Genomic DNA, 18,507 nt, shown 5'->3' on the forward strand with positions numbered 1-18,507 from the left:
CAAGTTGCAGGCAGAGCATAGTTTTTAGGGTATGCTACTTTTCAAGAATATTAAAATTTTCAGAAGGCTTGAAAAACCCAGGAAATCCAAGGTTGTACTTCCACAAAAAGTCACTGTAGTTGTCAGATTGAGTTATAAAGCAATGCAGTTATATTTACAGTTCACCGCCAGATGCTCAGTTGGCTCTCTTAGTGGGAAAAGTTAGTTAAAGTGGCAGCAAGACTGGCTTGGTTTACAGACCAAGTTTTCAACTCTTGCCCAATCATATCTAATCAAGGGTTCTCAAACTTCATTGCACCACAACCTCCATCTGACAACAAAAATTACTACAAAAGTCTAGGAGGGGGGACTGAAGCCCAAGCTTGCTTGAGACCTGCCACCCCGGGCAAGGGGGCCAAAGTCAAAGTCCAATGGCTTCAGTCGCAGGAGGTGGGACTCTGGCTTCAACCAGGCCCCAGCAAGTCTAACACTAGCCCTGGCGACCCCATTAAAACAGGGCTGCAACCCACTTTGGGATCCTGACCCACAGTTTGAGAACCACTGTAATCTGATATTTTTGAAGTTTGTTAGTGAATTAGTAGCTGAAAACCTGTGCTCTTGCACAATTAATAAAATCATGTGTGTAAAACAAGCTGAAAATGACCAAGAACTTAAAATTGAATGGCAAATCCCAGTGACGACTGAACCTGGTAATTTTTATTTATTTATTTATTTATTTTGGTTTAAAATGAGTGCCCAACCAATGCCTGTAGTTGATTCCATAGCTTCACACTGCCAGACAGTCTAGGCTTTAGAATGATGTTTGGGGTTACTGTGTATGCCGGCTGTGTTGTTTTGCGGGAGGTTGTGTTGAATTGTCTCTGGGAGGGGTATGCTGGAATATTTATGTTGCTCTGTAAAAGTGGCAGTCAGGCAAAGCACTGCACAGTCTCCTTCATACAACCAATGAAACTGTTGTATGCAAGTTAGTTGTAGAGCAATGGCAATGAATGGCTGAGTGACCTCTGAAATCACAGGGTCCAGAACTCTTGGCATGGCTGAGATACATGCCTTACAGTAGCTGTATATCTCATGAGTATAACTGAAGTCAAAATGACTGAACTTAAGAACTGGACAGACCACAAAACCTAGCAATGTTTCAACCCGGAGATACTCTGAATAAAAAGGCCTCTCAACCACGCTTGTAGCTGTGTCTATTACTTCACTGACCATACACATATTTTAGGCTTCAGAGTGTAACACAACATGCCTGGAATTTTATAATATAACATAAGAAAGTCCACATCCTACAAATGAGTATCTATACTTTTTACACATGCAGTGAAAGACTGTCACCATAACCTTTGTGTGATGACTTAGCACTTTGTAAAAAATGGCTTTAAGACACATTTATAAAAATGTCATTTTTCTAGTATGTTATACCACCGTAGCATTACAACCACTTTATTTGCATTCTTGATTACTTTAGTGTCAAGGAATGTTGCCCTCTCTCTTCAATCTTAGCACAGATTGATTTTTGCTGGAGGTTCAAAATAAGGGAGCACTAATCCAGCAGACCTTACCTAATCATTAAAATTGTAGTTCCTAAATTTAGGGTTCGGGTTCATAAGCAAATGGAACATTTGAATTCGTACATTACAATTTAGACTAACTATAAGTACATAAGAGGGGAAAAGTACACGGTTATTTAAAACTAATCTGTACTATATTTACAAAATGTCTAAGATCTGAGAAATCACAGCCAGCTTCTTTCAAGTAACAAAAAGACAGCACTAACCACACACATTTTATAGCTAGGTACTCCCCTGCCCCTTCATCTTTTTGAATCCTACAGAAATTAAAAACCCTTGCAATTCAACAAGTAAATAGCATATTTAAAACCCAAATATGCCCAGAATAAGTCTTTGAATAGAACTGCTTGTCTGCGTTCATAGTGGTATTTTAGTTAGTTTGCCAGATCAAAGAGGAATGATAGATATCTAAGAGTTACTCTAATCAACGGATCTGAAAGAGGGACTGAACAAGGCACCTATCACTGCTTTTATGCAAAATAGGAGAGAGAGACTGGAACTGTTTAGCACAGAATTTCAGAGTAACAGAGGCACATAAAATAAATGAATTGGTATAGTTATACAATAGATTATACAATGACATTTTATGCAGTATGAGAACAGGGAAATGTGTTGCTGTACCCTTGAGGCAATAAAGTTTCAGATATTTAATAAAAATATAGGCAGTTACACTAAACAGAGTAAGTATGGCTGATGTAATAGTTAAGCTTTAGAGAATACTCTGATGGCCAGCTAGTTACACCAGAATCCACTCCTCTCTCCCAAGGGGGGGAGGGGGAAAAGAGTATAGTATTGTATAATTGATCAGGTGCCTTTTGAGGAAATCACACTTTCCTCTATAGAATGAGGTACAGGGCATTATCAAAGCCTAAATACAGGACTAAAAGGAGACACTGGGAACTTTTTTCTTTTCAACACCAGTTTTCCCTTTTGACACCGGAGATGGGGAGAGGAGAGGGAAGGAGAGAGAAAAGGATGTCAAATAAGTATCAACAAAATAAGAGACATGCAGACTCTACATAAAAATATGTTCATGTAACTTCCAATACTACTCTAAACTGTGCTTCACTAACAGGTATTCTTATGGCTGCATCGGAGATAAAGAATACAGGAGGGACAAAGGAAGTTGATTTGCCTAACGGAAAGACATAAATGAGGCAGGAAAAATTTTTTGACACTGAGGCCTGGTCTACACTAGGGGGCAGAGTCGATGCAAGATACGCAACTTCGAGCTACGCGAATAGCGTAGCTGAAGTCCAAGTATCTTATTTCGACTTACCTCACAGCGCGGGATCGACAGCCGCAGCTCCCCGTCGACTCTGCTACCGCTGCTCGCTCTGGTGGAGTTCCGGAGTCGACGGGAGCACGTTCGGGGATTGATATATCGTGTGTAGATGAGACGCAATATATCGATCCCCAATAAACTGATCGCTACCCACCGATCTGGTGGGTAGTGTAGACAAACCCTAAGAGTATAGTCCAAAAGAGAATAATGAAGCCTATGCCTAACATGACCAGGGAAAGGAATAGCAGGGTCAGCGAGAACTCTGGGGCAGCTGCAAGCAAGGCAATCTTAAAAAATTCTAGTTGTGCATGAGGTCACCATCTAAAGATTTGTATTATTCTGTTTTGTCGAGCCATTACGTCTTTTGGATGTCAAGCAGCTGCACAGATATTTTTGAAAATACAGGCTAGGAATGAGGAAAACTGCAGGATACCCAATTTAAACCCAAGTAGAAAAATATATGAAAGCATTAAAGACTATAGCAGCAAATCACAAATTTTTTGTTCTGCAAAATCTTCACATTAATGTAAAATCCTTATTTCCATTTTTAAAATCTTCACTGGCTTACTGATCATCACTGAAGTGGCAAAAACGTTGTTGGACAGAGAACAATCACACCAACAATTTACATGTAGGCACCATATTACTGCTTCAAAGTTTGATCAGATGAGCATGCATCTCACATGGGTGCACATGACAGTAAAAAGATATGTGGGTCTTTAGAAGGTGACCAGCTCATCTCTCCCAATTTGCTCCCATGATCTTCAAATTTGACCTGGATAAGTGGACATGCATCCAGTTCAGTCACTAGTGAATTTAGGCTGTAAATTCTCCAGGGCAGCAATTTTATTTTTGAACAGCACTTGGCAAAATGTGACCCCAATCCTGACCGAGGCTGGCCTTTGGGCATTACTGTGATATAACAGTAATTCCTCTATATAGTAACTATTCAAATGTATCTACACCTATGGAAGTGAAATTTGAGACACTAATACACTTCATCTTACTTGCTACATAACCCCCATGCTACGGTTTTTGTAACGGCACATTTTTGTGTAATAATCAACACACAGCGTGCACAAATTTATACTTACATTTGATTTTTAGCCGCTTGTCTCTGAGCTTTCCGTTCTTTTCTTTTTTGATCTGGTGGCTTAGCAAACACAATTTCAATATTTTCTCCCTCTAAATCTTTGCCATTCATTTCTTCCATTGCCTGAAGGAAGTAACCAGATTTTAGATATACTTCTAAGCGCATTCAGGGACATATTTTAAGGGGCAGAAAAAGAATAGGATTTTTTTTTCCAAAAGCTATCACCTTTGATTGTGTATCTGGAAGTCAGACTGCAAATTACTCTTGGGGCTTCAAAGAATTATTAAAGCTTGATTTTCAAAACCACGATGGCCTTTACTTGTTCTTAAAAAATTTCTTCTACTTACAACTGTGGACATACTATTGCAATCTCTGCAAATAAGCGTCCCACAATTCAGCTCTGGGATCTCATTAAGAATCATATTTACAACAATGGGGTAGCAGTAAAGCTTAGTTAGATTTAAGTGAAAAATATCTGTATACAAGGAAGTGCTCTGCTCCTAGAGCAAGAGACTAATCTTGTTGATTTAAAAATAGATGGTTACCTACCTTTCGTAACTGTTGTTCGAGATGTGCTGCACATGTTCATTCCAAAAGGTGTACACGCGAACCCATGTGCACAATCGTCAGAAGGTTTTACCTTAGCAGTACCCGTCAGGTCGGCTGTGGCACCCCCTGGAGTGGCCCCTTTATGACGGTGAATATAGGTCTATGCCGGCCGGCTGCCTGCTCAGTTCCCTCTGTTGGAGTATTCCAGCAAGAAAAGATGGGCAGGATTTGGAATGGACATGAGCAACACATCTCGAAGAACAGTTACGAAAAGTAGATAACTTGTCTTTTTCTTTGAGTGATTGCTCATGTCCATTCCAATAAGTGACTCCCAAGAGTTTCGACACAGAGGGGTCGGAGTTCGCCAAGTTGCTGATTGCAGTACTGCCTTGCTGAAGGTTGCATTGTCCCTTGCCTGTTGGGTGATGGTATAGTGCAAAGTAAAGGTGTGGATGGAAGACCACGTTGCTGTCTTGCATGTCTTCGATAGGGACCTGCACAAGGAATGAGGCAGATGACACCTGCGCTCTTGTGGAGTGTGCCATTAACAGCGGGGCTGGAATTTTAGCTAAGTCGTAGCACACTCTGATGCAGGATATGACCCACAACTGCAGAGACAAGATGAGGAGCCCTTTCATCCTCTCAGCGATTGCAATAAAGAGCTGTGGTGACTTACAAAACGGCTTAGTGCGTTCAATATAGAAGGCTAGGGCACGCCTGACGCCAAGGGAGTCGAGTGCTCATTCTTTGTTGCTGGCATGAGGCTTGGGAAAGAATACCAGTAGAAATAGGTCTTGATTCACATGAAAATGCAAGACTACTTTAGGTAGGAACACTGGGCGTGGGCGTAGCTGCACCTTGTCTTTGTAAAAGACTATGTTGTGGGACTTGGAAGTAAGTGCTCTGAGCTCGGGAACCCTTATGGCCGAGGCTTTGGCCACCAGAAAAGCCACTTTCCAGGAAAGAAAGGATAAGGGGCAGGTCGCCAGTAGCTCAAAAGGGGGACCCATAAGTCTAGAAAGAACCAGCTTAAGGTCCCACTGTCTCACCTGGGAAAAAAAGCCTATCTAAGCCCCCACACACCCAAGTGAAAGGCTGAGATGGCCACCAGGTGTGCCTTAATAGAAGACAGTCAATCCCTGCTGCTTCAGGTACAAGAGGCACGTGGGGGGGCGGGAGGGGAAGAGGAGAGAGACCTTTCTGTAGGGACCAAATGGAGAAGAACTTCCAGTTTGCCAGGTATATTGTGAGAGTAGAGGGTTTCCTGCTTCCTGACAACTTCCCTAACATGAGGCGGAGGGACTCCAGGGTGGGATGTAGTCTGCTGTCAGACATCCAGAAGCATGGGGAGGGCCATTGGCCTGTCCACTGATGAGTTCAGCAGTGTGGTGAGCCAGTGCTATCATGGCCACACAGGTGCTATGAGGGTGACTGAAGCCCTGTACTGCTGATCCTGAAGAGGACTGTGTGTATGAGTTGGAAGGGTGGGAATGCATATAGCAGCTGAATCATCCATGGTAGGTGAAAGGCATCCACTATGGGGCTGTAGCCGTGGTTCTGAAAGGAGAAGAACCGGTAGCACTTCCTGTTGCTCCATGTCACGAACAGGTCCACGTGGGGATATCCCCATCTCTGGATGATCAAAAAAGAGTGATGTCCTCTCTGAGTGACCACTTGTGAGTGCTGAATGAGCGGCTAAGATGGTCTGCTAGTTCATTCTGTGCCCCGGTAGATATGAGGCTTGTAGCTGGATGTAATGTGCAATGCAGAAGTCCCATAACCGGAGAGATTCCTGGCACAGGAGAAGGGAGCGAGCACCACACTGTTTGTTTATATACAACACTGCTGTGGTCTTGTCCAGCAGAATTGGGCCTGAAACGTCTGGCAAGCCGCTCTCAGCTCTCTGACATTGATGTGCAGCGATAGTTTTGGTTGTGACCACAGGCCTTGAGTCCTGATACTGCCCAAGTGCACTCCCCACGCTGTCTCTGATGCATCAGTGACCAGCGACAGTGAGGGCTCAGGTCTGACGAAGGGCACTTTCACACAGACCACCTGAGGTTATAGCCACCAGCTGAGGGACTCGAGAATCCTGAGAGGGAGGGAGGGTTAACTAGTCCGTCCAGAGAGTCCCGGCTGCGTCTGTATACACTCACCAACCAAGCCTGGAGGGGGCAAAGGTGCAACTTGGCATGCTGCACTATGTATGTGCAGGGTGCCATGTGCCTCAGAAGCTTTGTGCAGTTTCTGGCTGTGGTTGTTGGGAACTGGTGGAGGCTATTGAGGATGCCCTTGATGCTTAGGAACTGGGAATCAAGTAGGGAAGCTCTGGCCTGAGTGGAATCCAGGAGAGTGCTGATGAACTCTATTCTCTGGGTTGATACTAGTGTAGACTTGGGTGCATTCAGAATGAGCTCTAGCCTGCTGAAAGTGGTTCATGCGTGGGCCATGTGCTCCAGCACTTGCACTTAGGAATTGCCATTTATGAGACATTCGTCCAGGTTATGGGAAGGCCTGTACCTGGCATTTGTGCAGGGAGGCTGCCACGACTGCCATCCACTTTGTGAACACAAGCAGGGCCGCTGAAAGTCTGAATGGTAGTACAGTGAACTGGCAGTGTAGCCTATGAATCTCAGGAAACTCCTGTGTGCCGGGATAAATCGATATATGAAAGTACATGTCCTTCAAGTCAATGATGGCATACCAGTCCCCCGGATCCAGGGAAGGAATGATGGCGGCCAGAGAGACCATACGAAACTTCAGCTCTCTTATGAACTTGCTGAGCTTTTGCAGATCCAGGACAGACCTGAGCCTACTCTTGGCCTTGAGGATGAGGAAGTATCAGGAGTAGAACCCCCTGTCCCTGAACTCCTGAGGAACCTCCTCTATTGCCCTCAGCTTGAGAAGCAATTGCACCTCCTGTAGCAGGAGTTGCTCGTGAGAGGGGTCCCTGAAGAGGGATGGGGAAGGAAGCGAGGGCCAGAATTGGATAGATTATCCCACCCCCACCATGCTCAGAACCCAGCGTTCTGAAGTAATCTGGACCCAGGCACAGTAGAAGTGCGACAGATGATTCAGAAAGGGAAGGCAAGAATCTGGATTTTGGGCTGTTGCTCCATCCCTGAGCACACCTTCAAAAGCTTGGCTTCAAGTCGGGGGGCTGCTTGGAGGAGGCTTGACCCTGGACTGAGGGGGACATCTCCTGTTTCTGGTCCTCCTCCGGGACCAGGACAGAATCAGGAAGGAGACTGAGGCTTGAAGGGTTTTCTCTGGGGTGCTGGCGTATGAATACCCAGAGATTTGAGGATTCCATGTGAGTTCTTGAGACTGTGCAGTCTGGAATCTGTTTTGTCCACAAACAGCCCTGCACAGTCAAAAGGAAGGTCCTTTATAGTATTCTGGACCTCCGCCGGGAGTCCAGAAGCTTGCAGCCATGAGCAACACCTCATGGTGATAGCCATAGCCTGGGTTCACGCTGCCAAATCGGCAGAGTCCAAAGCCGCCTGGAGGAAGGTTCTAGCCATCACCTTGCCTTCTTCTATGACTGCCGCAAACTCCTGTCGTGAGATTGATGGGAGCAGTTCCTGGAACTTGGAGAGGGCTTTCCAGGAGTTGCATGCATAGCAGCTAAGTACTGCCTGCTGACTGGAGATTCGAAACTGGAGTCGAGTATACCTTTCAACTGAAGAGTTCCAGCTTCTTAGTTTCCTTATTTTTAGAGGTGAGCCCTGGCTGCCCACGCCGCTCTTTGTGGTTTGCTCCATCAGCCAACAATGTCCTGGGTTAGGGGTGGGCGAAGAGGTGCTCGTACCCCCTTTGCAAGACAAAGTAATGCCTCTCCACAACCCTGGCCATTGATGGTACAGAGGCTGGGGTTTGCCAGAGCACCTTCATGGTGGTCTGGATGGTCTTAAAAAGCGGCAGTGGCAGTATAGAAGGACCCTATGGAGCAAGTATGTCCACCACGGAGTCGGAGTCTTCCACCACCTCCTCTGTGGCCATATTAAGGGTCTGGGCCACCATCCTGAGGAGGTCCTGTTGGAACTTCATGTCCATTGCCGGAAGGGACGTGATGATCTCAGGAACATCCAATGATGCAATCACTGGTGGTAGGGGGGCTGCCAGCGTAGGTGACTCCAACTGTGCACTCTGTACAGGAGGCCCAGGGTCTGAACTCCACGGTGGGTCCTCGGGAGTCCTGGATTGGTCAGGGACAACAGACATTGCAGAAGGTGGAGCACAAGCAGCGGAGATCACCAATGCTGCCCTGGAGCCCTGCTCTTGGCCCAGGTGGTACGCCCAAGGTATCCAAAAGGGCCATTGTACTGGTCCCTGCCACTGGAGAGGCCAGGACACCATCAGTAGCGAGGGTTCCTGCACCCCATGGTGCTGAGACCGGTACCGGGATCTTGAGCCGTACCAGCTACATCAGGACACGGATGATCTGCCTCAGGCTCTGATCAGTAGTCCGAGTCTGACCAGGGAGGAGCGGATCCCAACGGCACCAGGGATCAGTGCTGCAGTGATGGAGAACAGTGCCATATCATGGTGGATGTGTCGCAGATGGTGCCACCGCCTTGGCCTGCCCAGTCTATACCAGAGCTGATACATGGGAATGAGAGGCTGGGGACTCTGCTGTCACAGCAATTAAGTCTCATGCAGCCTTGAAACTACCTGGTGTGGAGGGGAGGTCCAAGTTCCCCTCCAACATTTACCAGAGCGGAGAGTCCAACACCAGACTCAAGTGACCTGCCCTCAAGGCCGGAGTTAACGGTACAGGGACAGACGCACCAGCCTTCTGGTGTCCTGACACAGCACACACCGCGGTGGAGTCCTGCCTACTATTCTTGGCGGAGCAGGGATTGTGGACTTTGCCGCACTGATGAGCTGGCCTTCCACGCAGGGGAGCGGTGTCGATGCTACTTATGTGAGTCCTTCCTTGGTGCTGAGCTATCCCACATCGAGACCGGTGCACTATGCACCAAGGCTGACAGTTCAGACTCTTGAGCCGGTTGGGACCGAAGCGCAGACTCCATTAAAAGGAGCTAGAGGCGACAGGCTCTCTCTCTCTCAGTTCTGGGCTTGAATCCTATGCAAATGGTGCACTTGTCTTGCAAATGGCCCGCTCCTAAGCGCTTAAGACAAGCTGCATGCAGCTCCCCTTTGGGCATAAGCTTACTGCACCTCTAGCATGCTTAAACCCTTTGGGCCACATCATGCCCCAGTGATGGGGAAATATATTGGGGGGAACCCCCTCCCCACTTAAACATACTAATAAAACTAACAAACAATCTAGTGAAAAATGATACCCACAAAAAACCTTAGGAAACACTTGCAAAGTAAGAGACGAGTTGCTCCAATGACTGTCACTGGCGGTAAGAAGGAACTGAGCACGCAGCCAATTGGCAGGGACCCACATAGACTGCCATAAACGCACCACTCCTGGGGGCTCCACAGCTGACCCAACAGGTACTGCTAGGGTAAAACCTTCCGATGATTGTGCATGCAGTGCACACATCTTTTGAAATGGACATGAGCAATCAGTCGAAGAACACTTTTGCTCTTTTGTTTTCCATTTATAAACGACGCCTTATTGATTAGGTGCAAAAGGAAATCTGTACTTCAGCCTTTTGTAACAGAAGTGGATATTGTCATTCTATCTATACAAAAAAAGTTTCCCGCGAAATGTTTGCAAATGAGTTTCAGAAGAGGCGGACCTGAGAGATCCTACCACTTTCAAGGATCCTCTAGACTCCAAAGGAGACCCAGCCTTGAGATGATGCATGTACAGTAGGGATTCTTACTCCGTACACCGAAGCTTCTTCACCAAGCTATCTAGTGGGGAAAGGTGCAAACCTATGTGCACGTTTCACCCAAAGGTGTAGAAATCTGGTATGTGAACAAATTCTGCCCGTCATTCTACCAAATGATGAAGCAACACAAAGCAAAGGGATGAAACAAAGGAGTTATTCCTGGATTTCTCCTCAGGGGAGAGAGTATATCACAAGGAAGAAGGGAGGAAAGAAAGAGTAAACACTCACTAGGATACCCCTGTCAGCAAAAAAAAGGACAGTTAGCTCTGCTCCTACGAAGTTTGTTTTGTGTTTCAGTGCTTATATTACTAACAAAATTTTCTACCACGATTCTCAGGTAGCAAAATTGGTCTTTTAACCCCAAAGGAATTTCATTCTGTTTGATTACAAGTGGATGAAAGAGTTCTGGCATCCCAGTCACTGTTTTCACAGAAGGCCATTAGCTTAAAACAGAATCTTCTAGTTTTAAACAGATAAGAAAATAGTCACCAATATTAACAGCAATTTATATGAAGTATTCTCCTTCCCTGAATTCAGATAGTGTAGAACATTCTATGGAAAGACCCAACATGTAACTTCATTTTATGGTGTTATGAATTAACAATTTAATGCTTCACATAATCCCTCAAACTGATCTTTTCCCCAAAAGTATCGAATTTTTAAAAATTCAAATGTGTTAATTTTATGTGCATAGATGTTAAGTCCCTTTAACCTACCTTTACAGCACCATCCCGTTCATCAAAATGAATGAAAGCATAATCTTTTAGTTTCTTCACTCGCTCTAGTTTTCCAAATTGACTGAAGGCCTTTTCTAGAATCTCCTCTGTTACAGTATTGGCAAGGTTACGCACAAAGAGCACTTTCACCTAAAAGACAACAAAAGGCAAGTTTCAGTTTACAAGTTTTGCTTAATACAATTAATTTCACAAAATTCATTCTATTTATACGCAACATTCTGCAATGAGTTTGAAAAATCAGTTTGCTGATTTGACAGTTGGATAAAATGATTCAATACTGAACAATCACCACAAATACATCTTTCTAATCAGTGATGTTACTGAAAAAAGTCCTATCAGTAAGTTTTACCTCAAAGGAACCTTTTTTAATCATTTCAAAAAGTAAAGTTAGCAACTAAAGATAGATATATGTAGAAGTTAACTATTCAAAATATTAAGAATTTAAGCACCCATCACTGTAATATCTAATCACTCAGCAGGCCTTCTTTGCTTAGCCAATTTTGCCTCCACCATCAAGTGCCTTGAAGCTATCACATCAAATATTGTTGGTTAGAATACACTTTCACTGTCTATGACAAAAGGAAATACAGAACAGTAAGAGGGCAACCTGAAATGCAAAGCCTGAGGCTTAGCAATCTTATCTAGTTGGGATAAAGTTATATAAGGCCTGGTCTATATTAGAGAAGTCAGACAGCTATGCTGTGCAGTACTCAATGAAGCACCAAGAGCATCCACACAAGCCACCCTCAAATTGGTTTAAGATATGCCCTTGCAGCCCTAGAGCAGATGTACTAATGTGTAGGCTATCAACCTTGATACCTATCAAAGAAAAGATCTGTAAAATAAAGCTCCCTCAACCCATAAGCCTCTTTTGCTTGCAGCCAAGTATCTTCTCCATCCCCACCCACCATATCCCTTATTAGTAATGCTAGACCACTGTCTCTATTCCCCTGCCCATAAATGCTCCTCAGCTCAGTCCACAAGTTTTCTATCAAAAAATCCAGTTGCAGATAAATAGGTAAGATTGCACTTTCCGCCCCAGCCCTCTTCCCAGTAGTTTACTGGCTCAGGTTGCACCACTCAGTGATCCACAGACTTTTAACCAGTGAAAATACAGCAGGCAGAGTGCAGTTGGTGATCATACTTTAGAATTCCTTAGCTACCAGCTCCACCTCCCTATGGTCCCTCCAGAGCAGATGGAGGGACCAAAGAGAGCAGGCTATGGGATTGTGAGGAACATAGTGGTCAGCTCTCCTCCCTGCTGCAGTAGCACCAGCCAGCATCCGATTCTCTCATTCTGAATCACAAGTGGCTTATCAGGATGAAAAGTGGCATAACCTGCATACTCATGTGCAGTATATTAAGAAGCAGTATCTTGGGGGAAAGGGGACATGGATGGGCAGAAATTGCAGACTCAGACAGGGATCTATAGATGAATCCTTGGCTAAAGGCCCACAGAGAAAGTGTATGGGAGAGGAAGCAGAGGAACATAGGAATTCCAATACTGGATCAGACCAGTGGTCCATCTAGTCCAGTATCCTGTCTTCAACAATGGCCAAACTGCAACAGGTACAGAGGAAAGGCAAAAAAAATTTCACTGTAGGCAACAGAATAACATACTCCCAAAGAAGGTTTTTAACCCACATTAGAGTCTGCCCTGACTCCAAGAGCTTGTCTCTTCCAAAATCTTTTTTTAAACCTTAACTCCTCTGGATAGTCTTATCATCATGTAAGCATCCAAGTCCTTTCATAATCCCAATAAACTCTTTGCCTCAATGATATTTTGTGGCAAAGAATTTCACAGTCTAATTTTGCAGTGTGAAAAAGGATTTCAGTTTTAAATTTGTTGCCATCCAATTTAGTTCACCATCCCCTTGTCATTTATTATGAGAAAGGGTGAACAGCAGTGGACTTGGCAGACAAGCTCTACAGGTTCACTGGCGGCCTTAGGTAGATAGTCCACAATGGCCCTTCAAATTGGCAACCCCAACACCCACTCTTCCAATCTCAGGTGTACATTACATCAGTTGTTGCCCCTCCAAAAAAAGAGCTGAAGCATGTGTTGATTCAAGATGATTTTCAACTAACTGTAGGGAAATAACTGATTAAAACTTTCTCCAGTACAGACAGATTCTATTCGCTAATGCCTCAGACCTGGTCAAACTGTGTGTACTATGTATGTAATCAACAAGCTTGATCTAATACAGTGGTTCTCAACCAGGAGTACATGTACACCTGGGGGTATACATCAACTTAGCGAGATATCTGCCTAGTTTTACAACAGGTTACATAAAAAGCACCTGTGAAATCAGTACAAACTAAAATTTCACTACTAGTTTATACTGCTTTATATACTGTACATTGAAATGCAAGTACGATATTTATACTCCAATTGTTTTATTTTGCAATTATATGGTAAAAATGAGAAATTAAGCAATTTTCCAGTAATAGTGTGCTGTGACACTTTTGTCTTTTTATGTCTGATTTTGTAAGCAAGTAGTTTTTAAAGTGAGATGAAACTTGAGGGACTCAAGACAAATCAGATTCCTGAAAGGGGTACAGTAGTCTGAAAAGGTTGAGAACCATGCACTAATGAACAGGTCAGTTTAAGCATTAGGAAGCCAAGACAAGACATTCTTCTCAGATGACGTCTTCCCCTTTTTGGGTTGAAATGGGAGAGAAAAAATAAAGTTCCCTTTTAGTTTGGACATAATGAAATAACAGTTAGTTATGAGCCATGTACCCGCAGCCACATGACTGTGTCCAAGATTTCAAAGACACTGCTCAGGTTAACTGGCTGCTTACATTGCCAGCCTTGATTTTGCTTTGCAAGGTCCATGCAACAGTAACTACTGAATTGCCTCTTGAATTTTGCCTGCACTATGATATGTCATGATGCTAAGAATGCCAAAACCACTATTATACAAAAAACATTAACCTAAGGAAAATGTTTATCATTCTGCAGTATTGAAAAATTTAGGAATTTGCTGGTTAAGGAAATAATAACTACACAATCCTGAATTCACATGCCTTATCAACTACAGACTCAGATTATTAAGATTGCTAACAAGCAAGCCTCCACAAAGCACAAGTCCAACTTCTCCAACTTACAACCTCAACTTACCCTTCTATTTTAAACCACTTCAGGCACAAGGGTAACCTTGTCTAACCTTGCAGTTTCCATGATTTGTAGGAACTGTACATATATGTACAGCACTCTGAGGCCTAGCCTACATTACAGATGTATGTATGCAGAAAATCCACACTCCTGAGCAATGCAGTTATCATGGAATCATAGATTCTTAGGGCTGAAAGAGACCTCAGGAGGTCATTAGTCCAACCCCCTGCTCAAAGCAGGACCAATCCCCAAATGGCCCCTTCAAGGACTGAACTCACAACCCTGGGTTTAGCAGGCCAATGCTCAAACCACTGAGCTATCCCTCCTCATGTCATACTCCCGGTGTTGATAATGCTATGTCGATAGGAGGGTTTCTCCCACTGGCCTAGGTAGTGTCTTCACTAAGTGCTACTGTGCCAATGCAGTGCTATACGTTTAGATTACGTTTGAAATTAGACAAAGGTTTCCAACCATTAGAGGAATGAAGTTCTGGAACAGCCTTCCAAGGGGAGTAGCGGGGGCAAAAGACATATCTGGCTTTAAGACTAAGCTTGATAAGTTTATGGAAGGGATGGTATGATGGGATAGCTTAATTTTGGCAATTGAACTTTGATCATCAGCAGGTAAGTATGCCTGGTGGTCTGTGATGGGATGGGATCTGAGTTACTGCAGAGAATTCTTTCCTAAGTGCTGACTAGTGAGTCTTGCCCACATGCTCAGGGTTTAGCTGATTGCCATATTTGGGGTCGGGAAGGAATTTTCCTCCGGGGCAGGCTGGCAGAGGCCCTGGAGGTTTTTCGCCTTCCTCTGCAGCGTGGGGCATGGGTCACTTGCTGGTGGATTCTCTGCAGCTTGAGGTCTTCAAACCACAATTTGAAGACTTCAATAACAGACATAGGTTAGGGATTTGTTATAGAAGTGGATGGGTAGGGTTCTGTGTCTTGCTTTGCGCAGGAGGTCAGACTAGATGATCATATTGGTCCCTTCTAACCCTAAAGTCTATGAGATAAGCCACTGGCAACCTTGACTAAGTTAGCACGAGAAAAGGTTTCGGTTTTGTTTACTTTAAAGAGCATCAAAATTTAAGTGGGTCTATGGATAAGTTTACAGAAGACCATTCCTGCTCAGACAGGTGTTCGAAGGCCTACTATAGAGTAGTTCCCCTCCTTTAGAACTCCATATATCTGCATGCGGTGTTGTGCAAGAAGTTTTTAGTTTAGTCAAAATCACTTGTATGCAGAATGGGGCAGGGAACCAGAAAGCATTGCTTCCTAGCTCTTATGTTCCTCACCTCCACAGCTCTGCCCCAGAAGCCTGCTACCCAATACTTTCTTCCTATTCATGCTCCCTTCACTTCCTACTCATCTGATGTTAAGTTTCACCAGCAGGAGTCCCTCACCAATGGCCACAGAAAAAGTTAGATGGATCAGGGCTCCTCTCCTGTGATCCAGATTGATCACAGGGAGAAGCCACACTACAGAGGAAGTGCCATTTTGCAGACAAACTATCTTCAAGACTCAGCATACTCCCTGGTGTTGAGTGACTACAACATTGGGCAAGAAAACAAGTGGTGATTAAACCCGGCAAGCAAAACAATCTAAGACTATATTTCTGCTAGAAAAGCAGCTATTTCATAAGATGAACCCCATTTGGCTCACCAAAGAGGTGACCCCATCCAAGACATCTTACCAAGTCCATCAAACTAGGATGCCTACCAGTCAATCAACCATCTCATGTCAGCAATGGCAGATGTGATAGACAGAAAAGGGAACTCAGAAAAGAGCTATCTAAGGGGAATTGTGCTAGGGGCCGGACAACAGAACCAAAAGAGACAGGGCTGGGCAACATCTGAGAATAGTAGTTTTCAGGTAAGAATCAATTCATCTGCTTCCACTGTGGCAAAGTATGTCACAACAAAGAACTGTTTTCGTTATTAAAAATGCTCTCCGAACTTAGTAGTTTAATACAAAGAACTTAAGCTACATGGAAATTGTATTCCAGAATGCTTTCACTACTGTTTCAGGGGGTCTGAAAAAAACAAAACAAAATAAAACGAAAAAAAACACAGCACCATCACTGAAATAATGTCTAAGAGAAGTAACTGCTAGAATGTGAAAATATAGCCTCTTGGATTCTGACAAGTATTTAAGAAAATTCAGGTTTATGTTCCTTGAAATAATACAATTTCAAGAACTACAGATATGAAGCTCCGTGTTTATTTAAACTCAGTTTTACGGGCTGAACCAAATATTCCCACTGATTCCTTTGAATCAAGTCCTTAGTGTGAAGCCACAAGGCAACTTTGATTCTGACGCCGCTATGTCACTTACATACTATTAGAGTACAGGTAGATTACAGGAATCATGGCATAAGATTTTTCAGCATTGGCTGATGATCTTTGTTTTCTGTCAGGCCCAAGCAGTAGTATATACTACTTGCCAGTGAAATTCCTGTTAAGACTGTAAAAGTTCCTTTTAATTTTCAAATGTTTTAGAATGCATTCACATCTTTACAACCCCACTTTAACTCCTCTATCAAAAAATTGGTATTTCAACATAGTGCTAATACCAGAAATATTTACCTTATGACATTTTAAGTGATGCAGGTATAATTATATTCTCAGTTGCTTTATTACCTTTGCCATAACTTCAGGATCTGGATCTTCTATAGGGTCAGCCCATTCAACTGTGACAACATTTCCCCAGACTTTCACTTTTCCACTCATTAACCTACGTCTGGCCTGAGCAGCAGTTTTGTGATCTTCATATTCAAGGAAACAAAAACCCCTGTTCTTTTTCTTGTCATCCGGTTGATGATACAATATGACATCTGTGAGACCCTCTGTGAAATTAAGCAGAATATTTAATTTGGCTTCAACTGATGTGCTATATCATAAAGCGAAGGAATGATCCTACTTAAGGAAATAAGTAAGTTACAAGATGATGTGAAGGCATGGATTCGCTTCAAAGATTGATGAGGAGAAACACCAAGATACATTTCTGTACTTTCAGAATATTAAGTTTTTATATCACATATCACTGCAGCATCTTAGCATCAATGGACATAATTATTCCTGTCCCATAAAAAGTAACACTTTTGTGTTTACAAGACTTCTGAAAGCCTTCCTTCACATTACTCTTTTTGGATGCCTTTGCATTAAAGAGAAGTCAGTAACTTTAATCTACTAATGCAAAGGACTCCAGCACAGAACTCTCTCCTTATTGGTTAAAATTTGCCTTTAAAAAAGGAGACTAATACATCCTTTGATACTGAAGGAACTTCAGTGAGTTGTGGAACAATACATTTCTTTAAAAAGAAACTTTCCTTTTATTGTATTTGCCAATTATTCATTAGTTAAATAAGTACATAATCTAGGTTTAGTTACAGAGATTCAAATAAAAGAAAATATGTATTATTCCAAAACACTACAATGGTTTAGGCAAGGATACACTATTCCTGGTTCCTTCAAAAGTGAGAAGTCTGAACACTTAGGACAAAGCTAAGTGATCTCAGTTTAAAAGACTATCATCATTCAACATCAGCCGAAAGATGGTGAAAAAAATCATCATTGATCACTCACATTTATTTTACCCAGTTCCCAATACACTTACTGACTTACCTGTTACTTTACTAAATTCTTCAACAATCTGTTCCTTGGTTTTACTCTTAGGAATAGAGCCAACAAAAAGCCTATTATTGGCAACAGAGATGCATACACCAATGTGTTTTCCAGAACGAATTTCATGATTATTATACTGAAAGAAAAACAGACAATGGCAAGTTATTACCAACCATTTACTCTTCAAAAACATCTATAGCAGGTATTTTACTTCCCTACAGCTGTGATGAACAGTGAGGTATTAACCCTTCAGTGGCCTGATGTGTGCATACAACAGTTGTTAGACTACTACACTTGTGGTACATTCACATTCTTTGCCATTGGTCCCCAGTTTCAGCCCAAAACTATTTCTCCCTATGTCTTGACTCGAGAAACAAGCTTTACTTCCGGAAGAAGCTTCTACTGTCTCAGGGCTTGTCTACATCACAAAGTTGCAGCGCTGGTGAGGGGGTTACAGCGCTGAAACTTAGGAGGTGTACACATCTGCAGGGCATCACCAGCGCTGCAACTCCGTTTGCAGCCCTGGCCGTACTCCCGTTTTGTCTCGGGTGTAGAGGATCCAGCGCTGGTGATCCAGCGCTGGTAATCAAGTGTAGACACTTACCAGCACTTTTCTTGACCTCCGTGGAATAAGCAGGTATCCCAGCATACCTGAGGAAGCCTCTGGTAATCAAGCTGGTCTCCTTCCCCGGTTTGCTCTCGCGTTCCCCGAACCCCGAGCA

At 43.5% G+C, this 18,507-nt stretch overlaps 1 protein-coding gene across 7 annotated transcripts in view; it reads right to left on the reverse strand.

Annotated features, from left to right (window-relative positions):
- The window catches only part of SYNCRIP (synaptotagmin binding cytoplasmic RNA interacting protein), a 38,575-nt gene that overhangs the window by 7,332 nt on the left and 12,736 nt on the right, over nucleotides 1–18,507 (reverse strand). For all 7 annotated transcript variants that reach the window (XM_030555880.1, XM_030555879.1, XM_030555878.1 and 4 more), the window contains 4 exons: nucleotides 17,786–17,921; nucleotides 16,802–17,007; nucleotides 11,028–11,177; nucleotides 3,951–4,072 (listed from right to left, as the gene is read on the reverse strand). In XM_030555880.1, coding sequence (XP_030411740.1) covers nucleotides 3,951–4,072; nucleotides 11,028–11,177; nucleotides 16,802–17,007; nucleotides 17,786–17,921 — 614 coding nt within the window. The remainder of the gene's footprint in view (nucleotides 1–3,950; nucleotides 4,073–11,027; nucleotides 11,178–16,801; nucleotides 17,008–17,785; nucleotides 17,922–18,507) is intronic.

This window comes from Gopherus evgoodei, chromosome 3, assembly GCF_007399415.2.
Source record: "Gopherus evgoodei ecotype Sinaloan lineage chromosome 3, rGopEvg1_v1.p, whole genome shotgun sequence".
Lineage (NCBI taxonomy): Eukaryota > Metazoa > Chordata > Testudines > Testudinidae > Gopherus > Gopherus evgoodei.